The sequence below is a fragment of the Apis laboriosa genome, unplaced genomic scaffold (assembly GCF_014066325.1).
Source record: "Apis laboriosa isolate Shangri-la unplaced genomic scaffold, ASM1406632v1 scaffold34_cov151, whole genome shotgun sequence".
Taxonomy (NCBI): Eukaryota; Metazoa; Arthropoda; class Insecta; order Hymenoptera; family Apidae; genus Apis; species Apis laboriosa.
In genome coordinates, this window is record NW_025222928.1 from 8,401,776 (window position 1) to 8,416,026 (window position 14,251).

At 37.0% G+C, this 14,251-nt stretch overlaps 1 protein-coding gene across 3 annotated transcripts in view; it reads left to right on the forward strand.

Annotated features, from left to right (window-relative positions):
- Positions 1-14,251, forward strand: part of LOC122715127 (prolyl 4-hydroxylase subunit alpha-1) — a 321,169-nt gene that overhangs the window by 299,774 nt on the left and 7,144 nt on the right. For all 3 annotated transcript variants that reach the window (XM_043937050.1, XM_043937052.1, XM_043937049.1), the window contains one exon: positions 13,791-14,113. In XM_043937050.1, coding sequence (XP_043792985.1) covers positions 13,791-14,113 — 323 coding nt within the window. The remainder of the gene's footprint in view (positions 1-13,790; positions 14,114-14,251) is intronic.

Consider the following 14,251-nt stretch of genomic DNA (forward strand, 5'->3'; position numbering starts at 1 on the left):
AAAAAAAAAAAAAAGAAAAGAAAAGAAAAGAAAAGGACAATGAACATTTTTACAGAAGCCTCAGTTCATCAGGAAATATTTTCATTCAACCGCGCTTCCGTTAACGAAGCTCAAGATTATTAAGCTCGACGCTGCCCTGAAACGCTCAAGGGACAAAAGCGCTTAAGCTTGTCTCGCTTCTATCAACTACCTCCCCTCCCTCCTTTCCCCTTTCCCGTCGTTCCAACGATCGAACAACGAAAACAGCAACGAAAAGAGAGCACGAGGGGAGGAACGAAAAGGGAAATAGCTAACCAGCGAGAAGAAGAAAAAGAGGAAACGTCTCTCCTCAGTTTTCTTTTTTATCAAATCAAAGGAAAAAGAAATCTTCGTCGTCGTAAGCAAAAAAAATACCATTTCAATCCATTTCCATCTCGAATCAGAAAAAATACAATCCTGAATCCAGTATTTTTTTTTTTCACTTCACGAATATTATTAGTCAGTCAGAAATAACAATAACCCTATCTTGGCTTAACTACGTTAACGGGGATAGAGATCAAGATGTACGAGGAGGAGGATGGGGAAGTGAAATGTCGAAAGGAACGAGGCTGGGATCGGTGTATATCGCTAATTAAAATCTGTCGCCTGGTCCATGACCGTTGGAGGGTGAAAAGGAATAGAAAGGGGAGGAGAGAAAGAGAGAGAGAGAATACGCAGAGAGGGTGCACGAAACGTCCAGCGTCATTGGAACACAAGCATAGGCGAGCGAAAACGTCGAAATCGCGCTAACGAGAGGATTCGTTATATCGAATGGAGGAATATAAAGAACTGTCGTTATCGCGCGCCTTCGACGTGTCCCTCGGCCACGAATGCGAACACGCTATACGAATATACATATATATATATATATATATATATATGTATATATGTATATATATGTGTATATATATATATGTGTGTGTATATACATGCGCTTGCTCGGTCGGTTTTTTAATCGAATTTCTGCCTCCACTTCCGGCTTATCTCGCGAGACGTATGTATAACGGTATCGGTTTATTAACTTTATGCACTCCAGCCCTTTCTCGTTCGGCCAACAACTTCACGCGATTTTCTTAGCTAACTTAAAATGATTTCACGCGCGACTGAACATACGAAACTTTTGTATTCTAATATTTTGTGTATTTTGTGTTTACGCGTAATGAAAGAAAATTTCGAAGTCGAATGTTAAAGTCTATATTCTTATTTTTATATATTCATCACCATTGTTTTCATCGGTATTTTTCCTTCTCTTTATCGTCGATTTCTTAACGAATAGAAATAATTTCGTCGTTCAATAACGAAAAATTAAACTCGAACTAATTTTATTTTACCGTGTTCCATGTTTACAAAACTTCCATGCTCGAAAACATTGAAAATAATATTTCTATTCCCACTGACCGTCAAACTCGGACCAATGGCGAAAATGTAATTCGATCCGCGATCTAATTTGAGATAAAGACCTAAACATTCGACAATATATTATGTTTCTACGCTTCGCAAGGTTACACGTAGAGCTCAGGAATTTATTCTATATAAGCGATATTTCAAAAGAGTCGTATATAAATAGTGAAAATAAATGGAAGTCACCATTCGAGCGCAAAGAGTTAATTTATCAAAATAAAATTTTTTCAAATGTGCAAACGATCATTGAATTCTCTCTTTCTCTTTCTATTTCTTCGTTCTACAGAAATTATCCCTTCGAAATTTATGAAAATAGTATAGGAACGAATAAATCGAGCAATTTCTACACTCTATAAGATTACACTTAGGAATCTATTCTATTAATATATGAAACGATATTTTGGAACTGAGGGTACTTGAAAGCTACCATTCGATGGCAAAAGATTAAAGAACAATAATGATTATTGAATTCTCTCTCTCTCTCTCTCTCTATATATATATATATATATATATATATATATATATATATATAAATAGATAGATATATATATAAATAAATAGATAAATAGATAGATATATAAATAGATAAATAAATACATAGAGAGAGAGAGAGAGAGAGAAAGAGAAATTAATAGATAGATAGATACAGAGAGAGATATCTTCTTGGATCTCTCTCTCTCTCTCTCTCTCTCTCTCTCTCTCTCTCTCTCTCTCTCTCTCTTCGTTCTACAGAAATTATCCCTTTGAAATTTACGAAAATAGTATAGGAACAAGTAAGTCGAGCAATTTCTACACTCTATAAAATTACACGTAAACAGCTTAGGAATCTATTTTATCGATATATGAAGCGATATTTTCGAATCGAGTGATGCCTGAAAGCCACCATTCGATTGCCAAAGGAATAATTAAATAAAGATGATTTCGTTGGATCCATCGACGAAGACGAGGGAGGAAGAAGAAAATGGCGAAAGTGTTTCGAGAACACGGGGATATTCTCGATGCATGGGCGCGAACACGTGCGCAGCGTCCGGCTTTAATCAGCGCGCATCCGGACGCATAGGAGTCGAGGAAATCGGTGGGAAGGGTGGAAAAGGGTGGCGGATAGCAATCGCGAAAGCTCATTAGGATCCGTGGAACGACGCTCAGGAGTTGGCCTGATCGGTTCGCCCCATCTCTCTCTCCCCCCCCCCCCTCTCTCTCTCTCTTGGAACGAGTGGACCGATCCTGGGATGCGGGATGTCACGGGGATCCTGCCACAGCTGCGGATGTCAGGTGAACGGTGAACGCGCGAACGGCCAAAGTCAAGCGCACCTGGCTCGTTTATTCCGGTAATTTATACGACACCTCGTCACACTTGGCCCCTTCCGGCCGACAATGGCGAGATCGATACATCCTTTCGACCCGTGCACGATCCCCAATTTTCGAGATCGAGTGAAATTTACGAATTACGAATCGTGGATATTCGAAATTGAAAACTCGCGAATTATGGAAGGAGAGAGAGAGAGAGAGAGAGAGAGAGAGAGGAGAGGTTAGAAAGGTTAGAAGGTTGGATATCATTAATCGAGTTTCATTGTTTCGAGGTAGAACGGAGAACTCGATTAAAATTTGTTTGAAGTTCGAACTCGTCAAGTCGGAGTTTGTTTGCGAGCGAGAAATTAATTTCACGATTGATCAATCCCCTCCCTCCCTCATTCCTTCGCAAACCTTTGCTCGAAATCGACTTCTGAAATTCCTTTAATTATTATTCCTCGATTAATTTTTAATTCATTCCTCCCTCCTCCCCTCCCAACTTTTAACGCGAATGTTATCGGAAAATGTTTAAAATTCCTGGCTTTTCGAGGATACGATCGAGGTGTACGATCGTTACCTGGCAAGAATGCGAGATTTCAGACAGCGGTTGAAATTGCAGGCAGCTCCTCCTCCCCCTCCCCCCTCCCTCTCTCCCTTCAAATTAGGAACATGTTCAACAACCCTACATTACATCCTCGCATTCCCCGCGCGGTAAATTGTGCTCAACCTGGAGAAAATTTAGGGAGGCTTCCACCCCTGTTGGTATTTCCACCCCTGCAACATTCCGACCCGTCATGACTCGCGCACGATCCCGTCCCTTCTTTTCGTTTGGAGAAAAAGTTCGATCGAGAATTATTCAATTTCGAGAGAATCGAAAGTCATCTGAAAATAATTCCAAATCCGAAAACTTTCCTGAAACTAAAAACTTCGAGCGAAAATTCAGGCAGGAGGGGAAAGGGGCGAGGGTACGATGCACAGCTTGAGATTAAATTGGATAAAATTAATTCTTTTTTTTTTTAAGGTTACTTAAAAAGGAGGAGATTTAATTTTTTAGATACGAACGATACTCTGCTTTCGATTTATTATTTGTTGATAATAAAAGTGTACGAATATTCGTGAACTCTTGAGTAAAAAAGTTGTAGCAGCTGATTAATTTTGTTAAGGAAAGAATACTTATTGATAGAAAGAAGTTATGACTATTTGCAACGGAATGTCCTCGATGATCCTTTCTCTATGAATTATCCGATAGATACGGACTTAAACTGAAAATTATAAAATGAAAAAAGCACTATGAGAAGATTTGCTCAAAGATTGAAAGAAATAAAAAAATTGCCAACTAAAATTAGGAATATATATTATATATATAAGATAGATTAAAATTAATCCATAAATATGAATGATTAGATCAAAGAATCCGCTAGTCATTAATATAATTTTGCAAATCGAATAAAAAAAAATTGAAAGTTTCTACTTTTCGATTCTCGTCGAGCGGAACAATGTGAATCGCGTGAATTTCCAAATTACGAAGCAATTACTTAACCTTGAGTTTAATTCACGAAACTAAAAAATAAATAAAAAAACTTATCGATAATTTAAATGCTTCTTAAAAAATTTATAAAATATTTCGTTTAATTCGTAAACGCTTGAAGAATACTTAATTTATTAAAATTTCAATAGTTGTCATTAATAATTGAAACGATCGTTCTTTATCATTATATTCGAAAATGAATTTTGTCCATGCAGCGCTATCGTGACTCCCCGACGCGACGAAAGCGTGAAATCGACGGTTGAAAGGGGAGAAATTCGTGGGGGATCTCTCCCTCTCCCCCTTCCCGAGATAACGGAGCGCGAAAGACGTCCGCGCCTGTGGCCATTGTGCCAGCCTGGGGACAATGGGATGTCCCTATTCCCTCTCTGTTCCCGAGTTGATATCGCGATTGAATCGCGGCCCAATTGTAATTGGATACTCCGCCAGACACCGACACGTTTGCCTGCGAAAAAAAAAAAAAGAAAGCGGTGGCGACGTTTGGAGAAACGCGGACTTATCGATTCCAATTTCCAACGGATAATCGAGACCTTTTTCTTTCGTCGATCACGCGCTCGTTCTTATATTTTCGATGGAGTGGAATAAAAGCCCCTCTAAAATTAATCCCTTATAACTTGTATAAATATCGTACGTGTGGCACGAACGCTTAATCCAATTTTTTCTTGAAAAATATTGGAATATTAGAAAGGTAACTTTTAAAAATCGTCGTTGAAAAGAATGTATTAAGCGTAATCGATGAAAGTTCTGCTAACATCGCAAAAAATGATTTGATAGATATATTTTAAACATAGGGATAGTGATAGCGATTTTATTATATTTCCTTTATGAAAAGCGAGTAGTTACAGAAGACGATACCAACGAACAAATTGTGAACGTGTGACCGACATTCTTGTTGTTTGTGGAATTGCTATTGGAATTTAAGAGGTTAAAAGAAAGAAAAAGTAACATTGTTTGGATACTCGAACGCGAGATATCCTCGCATTCCTTTGAAATCATTTTCTTTCCACAAAATAGTCGCAGAAATAAATCGTCGCAATATCCAATATCGTTGTTAATCGTTTCTCGTAGGTATTTCTTGTAGAGAAGAAATTGAAACCGATTCGCTATTGGAATAATAACCCGCCCGTTTCTTTCACATCGAATGTTTTCGTTCGATCCCAGACGATGTTTTTAAACCTATCCGACACGTGTCTCGATAACCGCTCAGTGGCCGCTCTCCCCAAAGGAAAATACGCGTCGTACACAGTCACACACTTTCTATCGTTGTAACTTGAACGAAACTGAAAGAAAAATTATTCTTAAAATTCCCTTAAATTTCCCTTTCCTCGATTCGCAACAATTGATTAACAAGCGAATGGAAGGAGGAAAATCGAGATTTAACTTAATAAACCCTCTATTTAGAATCTAACGGCGAGGAATAATTTATCGAATGCCACCGAGCTTTCGTGGATTATTAATCCACGAGGCCTGGCCACGATCTCTCTCTCTCACTATCTCTTTCTCTCTCGTACTGGCGAATCGGCCGCGACGATGCCAATTTTACCGGAGGCGCGCGAACATCCTACTTGGCCGGGCATTCGGGAGCATTCGTCATCCATCGACATGTATCACGATGATTTATCGGAATACTGGACGACTACTGGGGACAGGAGAGGGGGGAATACAACTACTGTTTGCTCGTCATTACGTTAGGTGTACGACGAAATGATATAAACATTAGATTGATATATGTATATCGCGATGTAAAAGAAAGTAAATATCCTTCCTTCCTTTGTATTGTATTTTTCCTCGCGAATGCAACAGATATTACTTTGGAACTTTAAACGAACCGTGTTTGGAAAGTTTCCAAAGATTCGAGTAACTCGGGAGTTAGAAAAGTTATCGAATATTAAAAAGCATTTTCGGTATTTACTTTTTTAAAGGAAAGAAAAGAAAAGAAAGAAAGAAAGAAAGGAAGGAAGAAAGGAAGGAAGGAAGGAAGGAAGGAAAGAAAGAATAAACATTGGAAATGTTCGTTCGCCATTGTTCCATTCTCAACGATGGCGCACCGTGCCAAGATAATGGAAGTACAAATGAGGTACTTAGGCCGGGGGAAGAGGAGAGCCGAGCAGGAAAGTTTTCACTCGGGACGATACATAGTAAGATGCTGAACGCAACCATGACCGCTTACTTAATCACCTTCTCGACAGTTTTATTCACGATACGATGAACAATTCACTCGACTCTTTTGCTCTTGCCTATCCAACGATATTTAATTTCAATCTTAAACGAGAAAACAATGATAATAAATCTTGCAATAAATCTTCTTCTATGGATCTATGGGAAGAGATTTCGAGATTAAAAAAAAAAAGAATTTTTCTTTAATCCCCTCGTAAGACGAGGTACAACAACAACTTTAAACGACCATAATACACTTGTAATTTTTATTAAAAAAAAAAAAAAAGAAACGACGAACGCTCCTTGGACATGCAACCGGTATAACGGAGCACGCTATCTTGGATACGAACAAATATAATTTAAACGCGCGTGTTTCGAATATAATCAATTTCGCAGGACGAATCGATTGGAAAATTGATTAACGTTCGTAGGAAATTTTTCGTTTCTTCTTCTCGATATCGATTCATTGAATCGTCGAGCGATTCGAAACACGTAGCGATTTTAATACACGCGATTTAGATTATGCAATCTAACCACTCTTGGCGCAACTATGCCAAGAGAATCACATTCATTCATCAACGTAAGAGCGTTCCTTTTTTTTTTTTTTTAAAAGGAACCCGTGTCTGAAATGTGCATGAAAAATGCAGCTTGACACGCGACGTATCTTAAACCACGATTAAGCAAGAAATTATATTTTTTCGTCACTTTTTAATCATATTAATACTACTTGAGATTATCTTTTGATTGGTCTATCATTCGAATTAAATTTTTGAATTAAATATTTTCTTTAAATCCCATCAAAAATGTAGAAAAATATTGTCACTTTTTAATCATATTAATGCTCCTTGATCAATGAGATTATCTTTTGATCAGTCTATCATTCGAATTAAATTCTTGAATTAAATATTTTCTTTAAATTCCATCAAAAATGTACGATGTAGAAAAATACATTAATAATTTTTCAGAATTATTCAAAATGGAAATTGAATACGAGCAGGAACACAAAGAAGCACTTCACCTTTAAAATTCGTTCAAAGATGCATAATTATTTATACATAATTATTTTTCAGGATCGAAAAAACTCTTTAAAATTCATTCAAAGATGCACAATTATTTATACAAAATTATTTTTCAAAATTAAACGAGGCATCTATCTTAGGAAGAATTCCAACGTCGTGGAACGTGGAATAGCCGGAATCCGGTTCGATTACATCAGCGGAAGTAACGAATTACAGCGCCAGATCAAAAGGCTATTATTTTAATTGCTTGCATCAAGTAGAACGAGACCACTCCGCGAACAGGCGTTCCACGACATCTCGTACACCTGATCTCAACCTTTTCGCTCTTTCGAGGCGAAATAACCGGTAGAAGATGCGTTGATTAATAAACCGTGTTTTTTCGTTCATAAATATTTAGTAATTTTAAGCATAATGTAATTTTCATAGCGTTTAATCATTCATTTTTGTATAATTTTGTAATTGTAATTTTTTAATATTTACGAGTAGTTTAATATTTTTAGAAAGCGTTTATTCAATTCCTCCATTTTAACCAGGTTTAAATTTATGCAGGTTTGCCAGACAACACAGAGCCCCCGGTTTCCCACGAAATATTTTCTTAGGAACTAATCGCAAACTTTCCCGCGAAACATTGTCGAGGGAGAGAATCCTAACGAGCCGTATTTTAATGTTTGACACACCCGATTTGCATGAACCGCCGATGGAATTATTCATCGGTCACTTTGTCCTTGGACAATGAAAAATTCGAGAATAATTGTTACATTAATAGCCCTATTAATTATACGCTCATATATTCTCTTATCTCGAACTTATTATCGAACGATAATAATCAACAATTGTTTCATTCGGTACGGAAATTACACTTATTTGTATCGTTTATCTCGTAATAAGATTTATCACGCAACAATCCAATACCTCGTTTCGAATGTCTCGTTTCATAATAATTCTCCAGTAACGGCCATTACCATACATCTGTGTACATTTTCTAGTGTTGTGTCGCGCCCTCTTTCCCTGCATTTCATGGGGAATCATCGCGACGAAAATCGACCTCCTTCCTTCTCGAATAGTCGAGACACGAACCGTTGATGCGCGCGCACACATAATTTAATTCTTTCTCTATATTTAACTCGCTAATCGCTTTCTACACACACACGCATATCTATAACAACGCGTTCCAATTTTCAATATCTCGTTCCATAAACGAGATACCTCTGTGTATTGTATATAGACAAACTATTATATTAATATTCCAATACATAAAACTCTAAATCTTCATTTATTATTTAAGTACATCGTGTTATAAGAGGATTTCTATGAGCGAAAAGGTTAATAGAGAAAGTCAGAGATACACAACGAGAAAAGGTTTGGTAATGGATTTGCGTTCATTCAACGTTCAAGATGTTTTACTATTCTTTCATTGGTGTCTTTGAAAAGTTTATATTTCTACAAAAAAAAAAAAAAGATGCGTTTTAATGAATTTTATAATTTGTATTCTTTTAGGTTATGAAATTCTCCATCATCGATTTTATTACTACAATTATTTACAAATTATTACTAGTAGTCCGATATTATATTAATTTAAAACTTTAAATCCTCGATTTAAGTACACTTTGTTATAAGACGATGAATTTCTATGAGCGAAAAGGTTAATAGAGAAAGTCGGAGATACACGACGATTTGGTAATAGATTTGCGTTCATTCAACGTTCGAGTTGCTTTGCTATTCCTCCATTGGCGGAAAGTTTGTATTTCTGCAAAAAAAAAAAAAAATATATTCTAATGAATTTTAAATTTTACAATTCATATTCTTTTCTTTTTTTTTATTACTGCACAAAAACTTACAAAAACTTTTGAAGGTTATGAAATTCTCCCTCATAGATCAATTTTCACCTTTTCAACAAACTTTAGAAATGCAATTTAAAAACAACATTTCCTGTATAAGAAAAAAATCAACACTCGAAAAGTCGAAAAAGATTCCATTGGAAAAGAGCGATGAATGCTACTTTTCATTAAAATAACGTAACAGCTTCCCAATATATACCATAAATAGATAGATAATAAATTTTCATAGATAAGAAAAACATTTCCCGATACGAATTTCCATTCCGAACTAGGAATCCAGGATTCCGTCCAACTTCCATCCATCCGTTCCATCCCTTCCACCGAGATAATTGCGCAACATCGAGAACAACCTCGCGATAACTCCCGCCACCAGCGAGAATTCGGTGGTGATTCCATCGCGATTTCCAGTCGATGAATCGACTAACCGGTTGCCCATCATCGCGCGGCGTGTACCAATTACGGCCGAATTAAAGTCGCGATAAAGCGGCTATGTTTCGGCCGAGTTTCCATTTCGATCGCATTTGCATGACCGTTTCCCCTCGTTATCTCGAGCGAACCGATCACGCAAATGGCTCTTCCCCCGTCCTCAATCTCGGTTGGTCGGTTGAACGACCGGATGAAACGAGAGCTCGAAAGAAAACTGCTGGTTGATCCGCTTCCGCCAAATGGCCGCCAGGGATCTCGATTCGAGGAGAGAAACGAAACGAAATCTTCGTCACGTTTGTGTCTTATGCCGCTTCTTCTAATCCGTCTCTTCGATTTACTGTTACAGTTATTCCTTGGTTTTTGGAAACGAATTGCTGCCTCTTCTTTTTTTCTAAAGGTAGCTGGTTATTATTACTGTCTTTGATCGTAATTATCAGGGGCTTCTTTGAGCTTTTATTTTGTAGTTTTCCTATTTTTCTATTCTTTCTTTTCGTTTCTTCGAAGACGCGATTGGAAATTTTTGTCCCCGTCATATATTATATCAATCTTTTGCACTCGAGACAATTGTTCCACACGTTTCGATGAATTTCTTACAGCTAACCTCAAAACGCACGTGTATAAGTAACGTATTTTTACGTATAAAGAAAAAAAATTTGTCGAATATTAAATACTCTATATATATCGCATAAACGATCGGGCAAGATGCATCCTTGATTTATTATGAACCTTATAATCCTTTTTAATGTGCACCGGATAATTATTCTTATTTTGATTTCTTATACAAAATCGAACTCGTCTTTGTTCGAAAAACAATTGAAAATAATATTCCTATCGTCTATACTTACCGTCAAACTCGGATCAATGGCGAAGATCCGATCCGCGATCCAATTTAAGATAAGAAAATTTACCTGTCGACATTATATTACTCTACGCTTCGTATGATTTTACGTAAAGAGCTTGGAAAAGCTATTCGAATTCAAGTGATGGCTGAGAAACACCATTCGTGTGAGTGCAAAGGATTAAACGATGAAACTGCATCAGTTCTGAGCAATAAGAAAAGAAAATGAATAAGAAAAGATAAGATACGATAAGAAAGAAATGTTGTTATTATCACGCATCGTTACATTATTGAAAAGAAGTTTATGTTTCCATTTCAAAATGTCGTTGCAAGCTTGACATCTTGAGGAAACTTGAATTTTATACTGCTTTACGAATTCCATCTTTATCTTGCTTTCAACAAACGTGCTATTATTTCTTTCTATTATTTCTTGCAATGAATTTACGTTTGAACGATATACAATCGCTTTCACTGTTTCCTCCGATGGATAAAAATCATTTCATACTTTTTATCATACTTTTTTATATATTTTTCTTTTCTTATTTTCACTTTAGTGGGATATACTTGTTGCATTTTTGATCCTGGAATATTCTGTTGATAACAGTTTGCGCAAAAGAACTATATGTATATTTATCATATATACGAATTTATTTTCGCTCGTATCTTCTCTTCGAAGGATTAAAAGAGGATAATATTATTAAATGTAGAAATAATTTCTTTCCCCTTCTTTTTCCAAAAGAAAATTCAAGATTTTATTACGTAAATTAGGTACAAGATTATCCGATTGTTTCAGTCGGATAAATGAAACCGCTCGTCTCGTGACTCCCAATCTTTCTGCCAATTCCTCTCGTGGATCGGATTTTCGTCGAACAATTCTTCTAACTCACCGTCGTCGAACTTTCTCGGTGCACTTAAACGATCGTCGTCTTCCAAATTAAAATTTCCGACTTTAAATCTTTTGCATATTCCGCGCACAAACCATTTCAATAGCTTCTAAAGCCGATTTCCTAAATTGGTATGCAAAAAGTAAACAGTGACGCGAATGACGTTTCCCGCACGCCATATTGCTCGAAATTGTTGCATAGGACTGGAAACTCTTGAAGCGCTCGTCACGACTCTTCTTGAAAACAAAAGAACGCTCTTTCAGATGGCGCCACCAACAGGAAGTAATTCGACTGGATCAGATATTACGATCGTAGAAAAAAAGAAGGAACTTATTTGCACACCTAATAAAATAAATAACGATGGGGAAGAAGAATATCCTGTGAAACGTTTAGCTATTCAACGTTATATTACTCTTCGCTTCATAAGATTATCATATAATACGTTATATCAAGAAACTTATGAAATTTACGAAATCAATCGCATTCAATTAAGCAAAATAAGTAAAAATCTGAAACTGGAGCTTGAGGAGTGCCAACTGCGCAGATTTTCTTCTCTAATCTCACCGAGGAAAAGGTTTTCCACGCACTAAGAGCGATCTTCGCGAATTATTCTGGGCCCCCTTCGAGGATCAGAGGTGAAGTTCGGTCGTTATCTACGGCAGGCAGTTATTGCCTATTGCACGGTGGCCGGCCAAAATAGAGGAAATAGGGGGTTGAATAATTCCCTCGTCATCTTGCCGAGAGTCCTTTGTACGGGGTCTCTTTAAACCCCGTTAGGGGAGGGTTGGAAGGGATCATGGAACAGAGAGAGAAATTGGAACGGCAGGAAGCGGCGAGGATTGGTAAATTGTTTCGAGATAGATGGCGGGAGCGAGGATATAAAGATTTCGAGTCGAATTCATCGCTGCTTCATCTTTATAAGAGATTTGATAACAACGAATATAAATTTGAAAATTGATTTCGTGTACTTTGTGGATCCAATTTTTGAAAATAGTGGAATTATTTTTTACTTAGCAAGATTGATTTTCTATAATATTCTATCGATAAACGTATTCTTCCAAGTATAACCTAACATATGTAAAGACTTCTGTATCTATTCTCGTACAAGATAATAACACTTTGACTTTGAAATACAGAACTTACTACGTTGATAATAAAATTTTCTATAATATTTCTACTAATAAACATATTATGATCAGCACAAAATTTTTTAAAATGTGTAACTATGACTGTATCTACAATGGGTAACGAAAGTATTCGAACGTTTACATTTACTATTTTCAATGAACGAAATATATACATTAAAAAAACTTTAAGATGAAGAAAATCTCAAGATTATAGGTAAGGAAAATTTGAAAATGATTCACCAATTTACACGATAGTGCATTTATGCAGCAAGATCTTCGCATAATAACATATTGACTTTGAAATACACAAGAATCACACAAAACTTTTTAAGATGTGTAAAGACTTTGACTTTGGAATACGATCGCACAAGAATTGCTGCGTTGGTAAGCAAAAATTCTTTTCTCTTCGATAAAAAATATCGTCAACCTTTTTGATTAAAATTTGTCAAACTATAAATGTTTTAAAAAACACGGATATTTTCGTAGCTGAAACAACGCATTCTGATCGCATTTCGCAGTCGATCGCAGTTCGAAAGAGTTATATATATATAATATAACCGCAAACTTCCTGAAGATAGAAGAATCGAGGGAGAGAAGAGGAGGGAAAGTTATCATTGCTTTTGAGGATTTCGCAACTTTCGAAAACTTTCCCTTGGTTCCAAGTTTCGAAGTTAAATTACAGGAGAAGCTGAAAGTCTATATTTTTTTAACAATGTCTCGCGTAACGCCGTCGTTTCCCGTTGTTTCAACTTTCTCGCGCGTTCTCGACAGATTCTCCCCCTCCCTCCCGTCCCTTCTCCCCTCCCCTATTTTTTAAAACATCCTTCCTTCCTCTCCTCGTTTTTTTTAATCGTCAAACTCGAACATCCTCCCTTCATTTTTTTCATCTTGCAAAACTAGGCAAAATAACGAAACAGAATTACATTACTAAAATATGGGTAAAAGAAGGTACTGGAATACACTGGATACAGTGGCGCACCACATGGCCTGAAGGAGAATTTCGTTAGAAACACGCGTGGCAGTCAACGTGTTAAAAGGAATTGAATTATCGATATTTAATTCTCATCGTATCATTATCGATAACGAGGTAAATAAATATCGTGTTCCCTTCTCTCGAGAATGAAATTTATTCATCTGATCCGTCTCGATTCGTGTTTATATATGATTGATAACACACACATACATATATATATTTTTATTTTTATTTTTATTTTTAACGGCTCCCGCCATGTTTCTCCTTCTTTAGAAACGTGGAGGATTACGCGAGAGAGCACGAGGAGGCGTCGAGAAACATTCAGCAGTACCTGTCCAATCCGATCAACGCTTATCTATTGGTGAAACGGCTGACCACGGATTGGAAACGGGTCGAGGAGCTGATCACCCAGGACGTGGGCAAGTCTTTCGTGGCGAATATAACCAGCTCTAGGAGCGACCTTAAATTCCCAACTGACGAGGATCTTAATGGGGCGGCCGTCGCTTTGATGAGGTTACAGGACACGTACAAACTCGAGACTGCACAAGTCGCCAGGGGCGTGTTGAACGGGGTCCAATACAGCACAGGATTAACCGGTTCGTACGTACACACAACCCTCTCCCCTCCTCTTTTCCTTCAGAATTTATTTATTTAATCCTCCTCTTTCTTTCTTCATTCTTCTTCGATCCAGGAACGAAAGTCTCTCTCTCTCTCTCTCTCTCTCTCTCTCTCTC